At 46.5% G+C, this 14,778-nt stretch overlaps 1 protein-coding gene across 12 annotated transcripts; it reads right to left on the reverse strand.

Moving 5' to 3' along the window:
* Window positions 1-2,651: 2,651 nt before the first annotated feature.
* On the reverse strand, window positions 2,652-9,601 carry LOC136537921 (SEC1 family transport protein SLY1-like). Of its 12 annotated transcripts, none has more exons than XR_010779166.1 (7): window positions 9,444-9,601; window positions 7,501-9,344; window positions 5,663-5,781; window positions 5,376-5,552; window positions 3,647-3,837; window positions 3,435-3,586; window positions 2,653-3,353 (listed from the first exon to the last, which is right to left on the reverse strand). XR_010779166.1 is itself a non-coding variant. In XM_066529936.1 (3 exons), exons 1-2 carry the CDS (start codon window positions 9,472-9,474, stop codon window positions 7,501-7,503), a joined length of 1,875 nt encoding a protein of 624 aa, XP_066386033.1. In that variant the 5' UTR covers window positions 9,475-9,601; the 3' UTR covers window positions 5,524-5,781. The 12 variants fall into 12 exon arrangements, 5 of the variants coding, with proteins under 5 accessions (XP_066386033.1, XP_066386040.1, XP_066386023.1 ...); XR_010779167.1 differs by having other exon boundaries at window positions 2,705-3,356; window positions 3,450-3,586; XR_010779161.1 differs by having other exon boundaries at window positions 2,705-3,356.
* Between the last annotated feature and the right edge of the window lie 5,177 nt (window positions 9,602-14,778).

Consider the following 14,778-nt stretch of genomic DNA (forward strand, 5'->3'; position numbering starts at 1 on the left):
GTGGAATGTCAGATTACAAAGTTTGGAAGCATTGTTCAAATCTGCCGTCTAAGTTTTGTTTGGTCAGCCACCTATATCAGGCCCAAACAATCAAGATGGGTCGATGATTCATTGTACTTGGTGCGTGGCTTTATAACTAGCTAGCGCAACTTAGCGCCCTTGATGATTTGTTTAAATCATGCAGCATACCGTCTCTAAAGGTGTTGTCGCTTTGATTCTATTCGATGCATGCATAAAATGGATGCTGATGTTGTTTAGGCTATTATATTATTTCAGATATATGTGGTCAGGGGCGGACCCAAGATCAAGCTAGGGCCTGGGCTAAGATATAAATGAAATTGCTACAACTAAATTACTAAATCCTAATCCTTCATTGTTCAAGTGATTTACTATTGATTTATTTGATCATGCAACCCGGCTAGCCCGGGGCCGGTGTCCGCCACTGTATGTGGTGGCTTCTAATGCTGCTCAAGTGGCACATCACTATTGGTTGGCTAGTGGCTACAAACCAGTGATGATAGCGTATCCACACTATTCAACGGCTATAGGCTTAGATCAATCAAAGAGCTAGGAACAACCGAAAGTGATACCTGTTGGGTTTTAATTGGGGGCTTGATTTTATTTAATTAAAATCAAATAAATTCGAAGACATATTAAATGCTAGATACAATAAAGGTTTGGTCCCACGTGTGATTCTAACTTGCGAGAAAGGCTGAGCTTTATTAATCAACAAGTGTTACATCATTTGACAATAATCTTGCAGCAAAATCAGGTACACGTCGTAGCCACACTGCTAATGACAAAACTTTACAAGCATGCTTTGCTAGAAGATCAGCATCAATACTTTTTTTTATCTGAATAACCAGTCTGCTGTGAGCACTCAGCATCCATATTTTGTTCTCTCTTTATGAAAGCAAACTCAGCCCTCTGAAGCTCATCCACAGCGCTCGTGTTTCCTTTACTTGTAGGGTCAGAGACGGGACCTATTATCAGTTTGTGAATTGAAGGCCTGAAAATTGTATAACAATCAATTTCGGCTTCCACCCTCCATCCTTTGTCGATCCTGTCTGTCCTAGCCGTGAGCTCTAGTCTCATGGTTTGCCAAGTCTGCCATGTTGACCCAAAAGATGAACAACTGCATAGAGTTCATCAGTAAACAATCTAGGAGGGGGGAGGGGGATCGAAAGAGAACAAAATTGAATTAAAATGATCCACCTATTGTTGAATTGTGTGGTGAGGAGGAATCGCAGATTTATTTGAATGGGTTACATCTAGGGTTGCTAGAGCCTGAGAGCATTCGACGATGGCTCACCATGGAGCACTTGAAGAACCAGCAACGAGGTAGACAAAGGGCAAGAGGAGTGTGGACTCGACGAATAGCAGGGTAGCATGCGAGAAGCGAGGGGAGGGTGGTGCTAGGAACGACAAGATGAGGCCCAATGGATAGCCCGATAACTCAGTGTAATACCCAACTTGACACAACAAATCAGTGGGTTGGTCCTATAGAGTTTTCACACAAGAATTTATTTGTTTCCCTCAAAGAAAACTAGAATTTATTTGTAGGAGGGGTAATTGGTTATTGGGTAGGTAATCAGTGGTTGTTGGTCCTATAAGTCAGTGGGAAATAGCCCGATAACTTATAGTATAATACCCTAACGTGCATGCTTTCTGTTCGTCTATACACACTTATATTAATATATACATGTGTCGGTGTCGCACTCCCTGTCTCCCTTGCTATGTGTTGCTTGCCCATTTCATACGGCGACACCATCAAGCTTCAAGCTGCTAGCTCTGCTTAGGTTCACCTGCGATGGTGGCGACCACTTTTGGGCGGTGGCGTGGCCTCTGCCGCAACCGTGAACTCGCTTCTCCGATCCCTGCCAACCAAGCGAGAGGCCAACTCCATGGATATTAATCACTTTTTTGTTTATATGTGATTGATAGTAAAATGTATGAATTGTTTAATTAATACCGTCATTGCATTTGAAATAATTTTCATAAATACGTGCGTATGGTACATGCATATTTCCTAGTAAGTTCAAATGCATCACAAGGTACGTTATCAAATAAAATGCATCACAAAGTATAATGTGAAATGTGGCGTCCAATCTACGGACTACGGGTCTATGATTTACTCAGGGTTCCACATTTTCTTCCGGGAGAAGGGAGATTATCCTTCTAGAAGAAGAACGTGTGCATTCACCTGGTTTGAAGATTTATTTCTTTTTAGCAAAGGTTTCTTTACAACTTTGAATAGGTTGACTGCTAAGCACGCATACGCTTTACCATCCTTGAGAGGTACATAGGCAACAGTAACGACAATTTACAGGATTATAACGAACTGTTCTTACATTCCCGTGATAAAAAAAAAGTTCTAGATGTTTAAAAAAAAAGAATGAAAGAGAGTTCTTAATCTTTAACTCTCGATAAGATTATAAGAACTCTCCAACGATTATAATTATAAAATGAAAGTGCTATGTCCAGGCAATCTTGAAGTATATATTCTGTGGACGCATTAGATCAAGCATAAGCAAGAGAAGCTCCAAGATTGAATTAAATATATACTGTACTACCTGAGCACAAACCATGAGCACATCGACCCCGTTCGGCTTACCCCATATTCAACTTGTTCGGCTTGTTTTTTTTTCAGTCGGAACAGTGTTTTTCTCTCACAACAATTCAGCCAGAATAGTGTTTTTCAGTCATTTTCAGCCAAGATTCAGACCAGCGAACGGGCATCATCGGAAAAGTGCCCATGTACGACCCTTCAGATTGGCCATTATGCACACTAAACATGTGATGATAATCGTTAAGATTTGCTTGCGACAGTGTACAAGAACTTCACTTCCAAGTGCAACCAGACTGTAACTTCTTGTTGCACCTTCCAAGAAAAAGAACTCACAGCCAACCGCTGAAGCAGACACATCCGTTTTGCTGCTCAAATTACTGAGAAAAAAACAAAGTGACAAATGCCTGAACGAGCAAACAAGAACATGCATCAGCAGGTGATCATGCGATTTCCCCTGAAATTTCCGGCCTGATAGTGTCCAGTGCAAGTGTACAAAAGGGCCTCTTCTGGGCCAATACAAAATGTATAAATGGCCACACAAGGCCGATGAGAAATGTCAGAACAGAAACAGCACAGAAACCTTTGCTGAACTGAAAATCAGGATAGAAATAATAAGAAGGCCAAGAGTATTCTCGGTGTACACTCATGGACATGCCCAGCCAGGTTATCATCTAGCAGTTTGTTATATTGCCGTTTCAGTAGCTTTGGTATTTCCTTCTTTCCCTTGTCATGTTCACCAAACTTATGAGAAGTACAATGGATCATATACAAATTATTTTCCTTTCTACTGCAATAGTACATCGGTGTCTATTAAAATTTACTTAAAGATAACAAAAGGAACAAAAGCAAAGTTGAAATGACATACCATGAACTATCTCACCATTTATTTTGCAGCAGGGTGCCGTACCAGAGAACACAGTTTCAACTGAGGAGCTACGAATTCGTGATGAGTTGGAGGCAGAGATAGAGGACTTGGAACATGAAATCATCGATAGCTTGTGCCGCCTCGCACGCCACCTTCAGAGGCTGTATCAGCAGAGGAATATAAGAGAATTTACTGGTTCGGTCACTGATTACCAGTTTTCACTGCCCCATGCAGAAAATGCACTTCTTCTAGAGATGAATATCAGGATAAAATTGGATGGCCAATGCCGGATTGACATAGCCAAGGTTGAGAACGATGCTGCTGCCATTCAACCAAATTGATGTCCCAGTACTGATCAATCTGACAAAAGGTCATTGAAGATAAGGCACAGTGATGCAGTTCACTGCAGGAAGCATCACAACCATCAAGTTGTGCCATGGAGATAAGTTGAATGGATAGGAATGGGTATTGCAACTGAATAACAATATGTCATACAACTTGGGATGTTCTGTTGCACAAGAAATAAACAATATCATGTAATTCTAGTATATATTAACATAGTCTGAATTCTACAATGCATTAACTTGTTCATGGAGAAACCATTAAAAATTATTAATAACATGGTCTGAATTCTATAATTAACAATCACTTGATTACTACCAACAGAAAAAAAAAACATTTGGGACTCGAATGATAAAATAAAGTGAAGTGAGGTAGTCGAGGATAAACAGAATCAGAGTTGAACTCTTGGTGACATTTCTTATCATGATGCAACTGGACCCCCTGTGTACATTGCCCTGATCTTCATATTACACATTCCCCTGGTGAAAAAGGTGCATTTCTCAATGTCTCAATGCGGAGTGGCACATCCCCCGGACTACACCATTAAGGGAATCAGTCCCTATAGGCCTTTTTCCATGTATCTCTTTAGCAGACATCTCTGCAAAACCCTCTATCCATAGTGGTTCAACTCTCTCTCTACCATCTACCTGAGTTACCTGATGTTGTTCAACTCCCTCTCTCTCAGCCGTAAATGCAGGTAATTGCGACATGGAATGGTCCTCAATGAATTGCGGGCAGCTTATTTACTAGATTTTGCAAATCAGTTATCATGTTGGATCTCAGTCTGAGGTTCTTCTGTGCGCGGATGTGTATACCAAAGGCTACTATAGTTCAATGATAGCCACTGGCAATCCAATTGGATTTGCTCATCTCCTAATGTTGGGGAAAGATCTTCATTATTAAATCAGATCAACCAATACCACAAAAAATACCAGTTCACATTTGAAGGGTAACCATCCATCTGCCCGAAAGGGTCAGTGATATTGCCCCATACCACTGACAGTTGGATATCTACTAATTATCATGAATTACAAGGGTTAACATGAATAACAACATCTGAAGTACTAAAAGAGGATAGTCTATTATGGAACCCTAAAATAGACTGTTCTTTTCTTTTCTAAAGGCGTTTGTTTTGCTGATTCTAAGACTTGAGAGATATCCTTGGAGCGCTGCACTCTTTTCAGTTCTACGTAAACGCCAACTATTTTGAAGAAACTAAATGTTGACATGTTTCTTTAGCATTTGTTAAATGTTGACAGGTTTCTTTAGCATTTGTGTTAGCCTATAACAACCACGTTTGCTTCTGATATCTACTACTTTTATTTGGCTTAAAACATAGAAAACTTTACTCCAAAATCATTGGGGTATTATAACTATATTTCAAACTCATTTTATTAACAATCACATTCCAATGATATATAATTAATTAATGTATCATGTATCATTATTTTGGTAGCTATTCCTTCTGAAACAGGTAAACAAAACTAAACACAATACACAGATGTGCATATATCAGCAGATTTATTACCACAAACAACATATACCTCAACTGAAGTGATGAAAAATATAAATTAACAAGTGATGACAGAAGCAATTTACCAATATACAAGCGGGAGTCACAAGCCTTGGTACAAACAAGTAATTATCAATAAATCTGTTGTCCAAGCATGGATCCTCCGTCTTCTTTCAGTGGTAGCTCAGTTAAGAAACAACAAAGCTTTCCTTGCATACTTGTGAAAGGTTTGTCAGTAAGGTTAAAGGGATAGAAATGATCTACTGCAACGAAAAAGGCAAAGTGAGAAGCACATGTAAACATGTTTGATTTTTTTTCCAGAATTAAGGGTATGAAATGAAGGGCGGGCCTGGTGCAAGCGGTAGAGTCTTACCGCCTATGACTGGAAGGTTCCCGGGTTCGAGTCGCGGTCTCCTCGCATTGCACAGGCGAGGGTAAGGCTTGCCACTGACACCCTTCCCCAGACCCCGCACAGAGCGGGAGCTCTCTGCACTGGGTACGCCCAATTAAGGGTATGAAATAAAAAAAAAATCCTCAGGTTTGCCCTTATGCTCCAAAAAGCAGTTGCATCTGGTGCTAAACATAGAAACCACAAGTGTTTCCTTCTGTTTACTGATGGTCCTGAAACAATAGGTTTATATATGATAACTAGTGTATTGAGAGAGCGAGAGAATATATTTTACTGTGTGATGGTAGGAGATTCCGAATCCGAAAAATTTAAAATGTGACCCAACATTAGACCAGTTATTCCGATGCTTTATAGGTGCTCAGGCATACACTCAGTTGTTGTCGTTCCTCAGTCCAGCTCTGATTCACACTGCACCAAAGTTGCCGAACTTTGGTCACCAGCAATACAGGGTGGGGAAAGACCTAGGGCATGAGCTGGGAGTGGGTGCACTCGTGGCACGCCCGAGATCTGATCGATAGAACGAACCTGCAGTGGGTACTGGCATACTGCCATCCCCATGCCATAGCTTGTGGTTTGAGAAGGGAGAGGGCTAGGCTCAAGCCATCAATGAAGAGGAGCCATGTCACTCCATGTCATCAGTGGTCACTATGGGGTGCCCACAGGAGCGATGGCTGCTCTAGCGGAGCATGGCAGCACGAGGACCTGTAGCCAAGATCCGCGAAACCCCAGGAGCGATGGCTGCTCTAGCGGAGCATGGCAGCACGAGGACCTGTAGCCAAGATCCGCAAACTGCTGGAAGCTCGCCGTGATCCAAGGACAGTGGCACTTATTGCCTCCTCCAGCAACTGCATCAGGAGATCACACCACAATGGAGGCCGCTGAACCATGTCCAACTGTGGGAGAGAGAAGATGAGGTGGGCCCTGATTGTAATTGAGAGATGAAGGATGGAGAAAGAAAGAATCACTATAAATGCAAGGTACTTAGGCTATTTGCCACAGTCAAACATCTTGGACAAAAGATGTTTAGGTTCCACTGGCATGAACAAATCAACTTTTGAGAACCAGTGGCACAAACCTAATAATAATTTCAAAAGGCGATAGCCAATGTCAGAACAGTAATTGACGCAATCATCTTCAAACTATTACAACCTTCAACTTGCAATTGCTACAATGCATTTTCCCGATCCAAGTATCCAACTATTGTAGATAAAACAATTCGTTGCCATATTCAAGTAATAAACTTATATTCTCAACAGGCAAAATGAATTTACATATTACTTCATCCTGCACACACATATTATTGAGATGGTGAGTCATATATGTGGGGTTTCAGGAACCAACATATGTCCAGCAGGAGGGCATGCACCACAGCAAGGGAAAGATATAACAGCCAGGAACTACCAAGATTTCAACAAAAATCAAATTATCCAAACATCAGAACTAGGTTTCTGTTATAAATATTCATGGATTGATTCCTTTGAGTGTGCAAACAGAATTCCAAGACCAATTTGTCAGTAAAATAGGGGGGGGGGACAAAGAAAATAATAGAGTACAGCAAAGTAAAAATAGACATACTACATGGGCAATTGATCATATCAAAACCCAAACTGAAACAACAAAGCTATGTATTGATAACTCATCAATCACAGGAGCATAAACTTGAGTTCATGAAATTTGATATCGCTAATCTATGCAGCCTCGAACACTCCTTAAAATAAGATGTGGGGTATAAGCCTATTTACTGTAATCTCTGAAGCTTGAATCACTCCTTAACATCAAAAGGTCTGGTAAGAGCTTCCTACCTATTGTGCTGAACCTGGTGGTATGTTGCTGCTGCCACCACCCAATCCTGCTTTCTGCCCCAATTCTGCCAGTTGGTGAATAAACTCGGCCCCACTAAGAATTTCTGTTGCACCATATATAACATGCTTGGAAGGCTGTGAGTGTTGCTCTAGCTCCATCAAGCTCTTGTACTCAATGTAATTTCCACCACCAATCATGAAAACAACAGCTTCTCTGAAGGGTCCTTTAAACTGCCCACCAGTTCCTGACCTAGGAGCCCGTGGATCAAACAAAAGGTAGTCATCCACCTCTGGGTTTGGTTTCCCTTCCATCAGAGCTTCAACTGTTCTTGTCAAGGCCAGCTGCCTCCCATCTGACAAGAGATTCTTTACACCTGCAGTCACAGCACTAATGGACTGCCCATACAGCTTCTCTGCCCAATCGACGATGTTGCTCTTAGTTGCTGTGCCTGAAGCAGCTGCAAATTGGGTATTCAATGCCTTTATCCTCTTCACGTACTGAAATGCACACATGTCAACTTCGGATTCCCACAGAGCGGCCTCAACCTGCTCCAGTTCAGATGATGGTGGTGTCTCAAAGGACAGCAGGTAGGTCACAGCTAGCCGAAGCTTATCTTCCTTAGTGCCCTTCCCTCTGAGCAGACTCAGCAGTGTATTCCGGTCAACAGTGCCATTCACAAGCATATCATTCTCACAGTCGCAGTATGCATCCAGAGACCTCTCCTTGATATGCCCAAGCAATGATGTTGCAATATTAGTGTGCTTATCAATCATCTTCTTCCGTTCTGTCAGTTCTGGTAGTGAGTTCACCGCATTCATGAGATGCTTAGTGTTGCCAATCAGATCAGTACCATCAAACTCAACCCCAACCTTACCACCACCAGTGCGCTGGTTCACCTCATCCACATCCTGCTTGTACTTGGCAAGCTGCGCCTCGATTTCCTCCGCAACTTTGGGGAACGGAGACCAGCTGTTTGCCACCCAGAATTTGTCAGAGTCATCCAATTCGTACTTCTCTGCCGGCAACTTCAGAATGTTCTGCTTCAAGCCAAGCACGTCATGCACCAACGGGCGGTAGCTCCAGTCGTGCTGCACCCCGACAGACAGCTCGAAATTCCTGTCGAAGAGGCACAGCACAGGGCGCTGGAATGACGTGACGGCGGCAGATGCAGCTTCCGTGAAGAGGTTGGGCTTGGCGAGTAGGTGATCGCGGAGCCGGGCGTCGAGGGCGGCAGCCACCATCTCCGCTGGCCCGCCGCGCGCACACCTGATGACAGGCACAACACCAAGCGTGGCGACGACGCAGAAGAGGCCCAGCGCGACGGCGTCGATGAGCGCAGTGATGTCAGCGTCGGCAGCGGCGGGGTCGTTTAGTGCGATGTAGGCCCGGGGCTGCGCTAGCGAGAATAGGCCATCCTCGAGGCAGACGAAGTCGATGTACTGGTCAGCAACGCGCGCCACGCGGCCCGCACACGCGGGCGGAGCGGCGGCGCAGGCGGTTGCGAGGCGCTCCAGCAGGGGTCGCGGGACGGAGGTGGAGAAGTTGACGTGGAAAGACACGTAGAGCCCCGCGGCGGCGTCGGCCGCTATGCGGTCCACGTTTCCGGGGGTGGGCCGGACGAAGTAGACGGCCGGCGCATCAGGCACCGCCTGCCGCGGACGGTCGATGTTGAGGGTGAGGGTGACACCGTGGTGGCGGAGGTCGCCGAGCTTGAGCACCGGCGAGAGGACGGAGATACAGGGCTGATCCATCACCAGGATCTTGTACGCATCGTCCTCCCCCTGACCCTCGCCGCCGTTCGGCAACTGCTGCTGGTTCAGGTGCAGCATCCGCACGATAACATCTGGATCAGAGGCAGAGAGCGCGATTAGAGCCAGCACTGGGCAGACACGCAAGTAGAGGGAGGGTACTGGGGCAATGGAGGCAGGGAGTTAGGGCTTACCGAGCTGCTTGCGGCGGAGGCTGAGCGTCATGGCGGTCCTCCGGTGTGTCGCCGGCGTAGATCAGATCGGATCTGGAAGGGGTGTAGAAAACTCGTCAAGGCAGCCACCAGATGTGCGTTGTGCTTGTGCTTGTGCGAGAGTAAGAGTAAGGGCTGGCTGCTCTGGTTCCGGCTCTGACCGAGTAACTCGAGAAGTTAAAAGCTGTTTAAAAAAATATTTGGCAAAACGATTCTTTTATATTGGACGACGTGAATTCATAGCAAAAGGCTGTGCGAAGCTTATTTTTAAGGTTTCTCCTATGGAGAAAAAAAAATAGCTCTGGCTCTTGGGAGCCTTTTTCAAAACAGACGTTTAACATATCTTTGGTAGGAGCTAGAGCTGAAGCCCCTGCAGGAGCCCTGCCAAAGATACTCATTGATCATGGTCAGACCAACCATCCAATTGTAACCGTTGACTTCCTCGACTGGGACGCTTCGATGCAAAGCATGGCCCATGGTCAGGTCAAGTTCATCGTTAAGGAAGTATACGAGTCGAATATCATCTAGAATTTTTCACATGATTCTCAAAAAAAAATTCTAGAATTTTCAAAACACTGGATAGTTGGTAATAATATATAGTGAATTAGAGCATCTCCGAGGGACTCTAATTTACACGAAATAAATTTTTTAGTAAAAAATACCCTTCTTCAATTATATATTCAAATATAGATATAATTGTTCCTGATTTCTCGCTAGTCAAAGATGAAGAGCGAGAATAGCTCTATAGACTGAGCACAAGATATAGAAAATCTGTTAGAGAATATAAAGATATAGAAAAATGATTTTTCAGGTAAAAAAACAGAATAACTTTTTATCGGTGCAGAAAGTGACCAACTAGTGAATATTTGTAGTTTTGCCGTACGTTGGGGATCGGAGGTGGCCTAGCACTCAATGACACATGATTTATACTGGTTTCAGACAACGTGCCCTACGTCTAGTTTGGGTCGGTTAGTGACTTTATTTCTGAGCCTAGGTGCTCGAAGTTTGCTGTAGGGATTACAAATGAGAAGGAGGAAGAAGGGGTGTACAGGAGGATCCGATCGGCTCCGTCGAAAGGGCCGGGAGCGACGGGAGTGCGCTATGAGTAAGTGTTCAAGTGTGTGCTTGGAGTCCGAACCTGACGGTTCTGTGGTCATGAGCTAGTGAACTTGATCGGTGCTTGTTATCTTCAAAAAGAGGCTCTCCTTTTGTTGAAGGGGGCGCATCCCCTTTTATAGATAAAGGGGATGGCTTTACAAGAGAGAGGGTGAGGGTACATATGCTACCGAGCCTTGTTGCCCACGCCTACCGAGCCTTGTTGCCCACGTCGACGGATACAAGATAATGGTATGCGCCTACAACACTGTTGATTGTCACTGTAGAATGTCAGATACATGCGGGAGGTCGTGCTGCCTTTTTCAGGGATGGTAGACGTCGGTACCTGCAAATACTGTTTGATGCCTAAAAACATGTGAGGAGTTTCACTATGTTCACCCGGTACGGTAAATCCTGACATCCATACCGCTATCGATGCCCAGAGACACGTGGGGGTCTTACCGTATGGGAGTTTTAGCGGCCCCTACAATACTGTAAAGGGAGATGTCGGCGCCTACAATACTGTTTGTGTTAGGGTGGCTGCAGAGTACTATTCCATGTAGAGTATGGTCCTGGTACAGTGGTTTTGACTTGTGAGCCTTGCATTGCTTTTCTCCGCACGTCTTCTGGTTCCCACCAAGCGGGCGTCCCCGGTCGGATGGCTCTAGTCGGCTCTGAGTGTGCCGGTCGGAGAAGAGCGATGAGCAGGATTCCTGCGAACCCGGGTCGGAGACGTGGGGTCAGAGTCGAAAGTAGTGTTTTGGGCCAGGCCTTCTGATCGGAGAGGCCGTCCGGAGGCGGCTGAAGTCGAAGCGAACGCTCCGGTCGGAGAGGTGGGCCGAAGTAGCCGACGAGCGGGCGTTGTTCCTCTTTGGTCAGACCTTCCGATCGGTGACTGGGCCGCCCTTCCGGCCTATTGTTTTAGACTCTTGGGCCGAACCTTGGCATAAAAGCCAGTCCCCGAGGGACCCCGGGTCTTATGAACCCGACAGGAGCCCCTGAGCCCCCGGATGATTCAGTAGAATCATCCGGGGGATTTTTGTCTTGTCGGCGGGTGCGCACGAGCGCACCCACGGATGTAGCCCCCGAGCCCCTAGGTGGTTCGGGCAGAACCGTCTGGGGGGTTTCCTGTGTTGTTAGTGGGGGAGTTTTTTCGTTTGAGACAGAGTTTTGTCGACCAAGGCGCCGTTGTGCATCCGAGACGGTTTTTTAGTCGTTTTGAGAGATTGGATGAGAGGGAGCTCATGGATCCTTGCGTCGGTGCGTGCCGTGGATCGAGCGAGGGAGTCAGTCAAGGGTTTTGGACGAGACAGAGCTTCACTCATCCTAGCGTCGATGCACACCATGGGATCGGGTGAGGCAGTTAGTTTTGGACGAGACAGAGCTCACTGATCCTGGCGTCGATGCGCGCCGTGGGATCGGGTGAGGCAGTTAGATTTGGATGAGACAGAACTCACTGATCCTAGTGTCGATGCGCACTGTGGGATCGGGTGAGGCAGTTAGTTTTGTATGAGACAGAGCTCACTGATCCTAGCGTCGATGCACGTCGTGGGATCGGGTGAGGAAGTTAGTTTTATACGAGACAGAGCTCACTGATCCTAGCGTCAATGCATACCGTGGGATTGGGTGAGGCAGTTAGTTTTGGACGAGACATGGCTCACTAATCCTAGCGTCGATGTACGCTGTGGGATTGAGCGAGGGAGTCAGTTTTGGATGAGACAGGGCTCACTGATCCTAGAGTCGATGCGCGCTGTGGGATCGAGCGAGGGAGTCAGTCAATGGATTTGGACGAGACAGAGCTCACTGATCCTGGCGTCGATGCGCGCCGTGGGATCGGGTGAGTCAAAGTCGTGGGGCGAGATCGAGGTCGCAGACCTGGGTTTTTGGAGCACAGTCGGAAGCGTAGCCGGATGGGGCGAGATCGGGGTCATAAACCTAGGTTTTTGAAGCGCAGTTGGAAGCGTAGCCGGATGGGGTGAGATCGGGGTCGCAAACCTAGGTTTTTAGAGCGCGATCGGAAGCGTAGCTGGATGGGGCGAGATCGGGGTCGCAAACCTAGATTTTTTGGAGCGCAGTCGGAAGCGTAGCCGGATGGGGCGAGATCGGGGTTGCAAACCTAGGTTTTGGAGCGCAGTCAGAAGGGGCGAGTTCGGGGTCATAATCCCAGGCTTTTTATCTTGAGCCCCCGAGCCCTGTTGGGCCTTAGTAGGGGTCGGTGTGAGTTGTGTGCATTACCCCATCCTCGGTTCCTCACAACCGGAGGGGCTGAGTTTTGTCGCTTGTCCCGATTGCTCGGGCTCAAGTGACGTGCTCGGTGAGTTTGCTAACGGGTGTGATCAAGTGGAATCTGGGTTCGTCATTCATGACGGGGTCGGCATAGCCCTCTTGTGATATTCCACTACTCCTTTACCTGTAACCCGACATATGCCTGGGTCGTTTTGGAGACCGACCCGTGTGGCCTAACAGCCTCCCATCGATAGAGATTCTGTGGGTTTGGCGAGAGGTTCAGGATCGAACGAGAAGGTTGAGATGAACCAGTCTGACAGACCAGGCGAGGGCCGCATGGGGCTCATCTATGTTTTTCTCCCCTGGCTCTCTTGGTTGCTCATGTCGAATGAGGCAACCGCCGCTTCGTGATGCAACACGGAACGTTGTGATGCATTTCGCTACATGTGCGATGCTTAGTTCCCGAGCCCCCGGGCGGTTCAGGCCCAAATCATCCAGGAGGTTTGGGCATATGGAATGAATGCGCGTATGGATGTATGAAATTATTGTAAGGAAATAGAGGGGGCTGGTAGTGCTCACCTTGATGGCTTGAGTGACAGGATTCGGAGAGCTTCCGTCAAAAATGTCTGACCAGGACCTGCGCTCGTCGTTCGTGGGTGAGCCCCTTGATGGCTTGAGTGACGGGATTCGGAGAGCTTCAGTCGGAAATGTCCGATCGGGACCCACGCTCACCGTTCGTGGGTGAGATCCTGTGTGAATAGCTTTTGTATTAATGAACACATTAGTCTTGTTCTTTGTGATAGAATCACTATCTGTTCCTTGTTTTTATCCTGGCGTAGCTATTGTTTTTGTCCTTTCTTTTTCACACCTGCCCGTTAGTTCCGTAGGCTGTAGCTTTTTTTAAGAGCCTAGGCATGGACCACGGGGCTCGGCTGCTCGTAGCCATAGGTCATGGCAGGGTGCATTCGGTTAGGAGTGAGAACAAAGTTACGTAGGATAGTTAAAGGAAAGGAAATATGCTTCCATTTGGGGATAAATTTGTTTACCATGTGACAATAAAAATAGAGGTAATATTCAGGTATTATGAGGTAATATTCGGTATTATGCCCTTATGTAGCCCTCGAGCGACCTGGGCTGAAACTGTTCAGGCCAGGGTGCTTTTCAGGAGTAAGTGTTGACTAAAAAGCGGTAATACCAAATTTTAGGGGAAAACGATGTAGTTGTTCGATGTTCCAAGTGTTGGTGAGAGCATTGCCGTTGTCGTTCCTCCAGTCGGTAGGTGCCCGGTTAGATTACTTCAGTCACCATATAGGGTCCTTCCAATGGTGGAGAGAGTTTGTGTTTTTCCTTTGTCGATTGGGTCCTTCGAAGTACGAGGTCACCGACTTCGAGGATTCTCCCCCTAATCTTTCTTTCGTGGTACCTGTGGAGAGTTTGCTGATAGCGAGCGGAGTGGATGACGGTCGTCTCGCGGGCTTCCTCGAGCAGGTCGACTGCGTCTTGCTGAGCCTCCAGCGGCTCAGCCATGGTCGAAAACCTTCACTCTTGGGGCACCGTGGTCGAGGTTAGAGGGCAGCACTGCCTTAGCTTCAGTAAGCCAAGAAGAAAGGCGTGAACCCTGTGGATTGGTTTGGGGTCGTTCTTAGGCTCCAGAGGAGTGCTAGGACCTCTGCCACCCATCGTCCAGCGTATTTGTTGAGTCTATCGAAGATGCGTGACTTGAGTCCTTGGAGGACCATGCCATTAGGCATGCTCGACCTGACCGTTGGTTCGTGGATGTTCGAGCGAGGCCCAGTCGATCCTGATGCCGTATCCGTCACTGAAGTCTAGGAACTTCTTTCCGGTGAAGTTGGTTCCGTGGTCAGTGATGATACAGTTAGAAACACCGAACCGGTAGATAATGTCGAGGAAGAATTTGACCAGCCTCTTCCGAGTGGATGTTTGTGATGGGCTTGACCTCTATCCACTTGGTGAATTTGTCGACTGATACGAGTAG

The sequence above is a fragment of the Miscanthus floridulus genome, chromosome 1, assembly GCF_019320115.1.
Source record: "Miscanthus floridulus cultivar M001 chromosome 1, ASM1932011v1, whole genome shotgun sequence".
Classification (NCBI taxonomy): domain Eukaryota; kingdom Viridiplantae; phylum Streptophyta; class Magnoliopsida; order Poales; family Poaceae; genus Miscanthus; species Miscanthus floridulus.

What these genes read in the sequence shown, in the direction of transcription:
- LOC136537921 (XM_066529936.1), bottom strand. Translation starts at nt 9,474, where the DNA reads ATGACGCTCAGCCTCCGCCGCAAGCAGCTCG. An exon ending in CCTCCGCCGCAAGCAGCTCG is followed by an intron (nt 9,345 to 9,443) that starts GTAAGCCCTAAC and finishes CCTCTGATCCAG; the next exon opens with ATGTTATCGTGCGGATGCTG.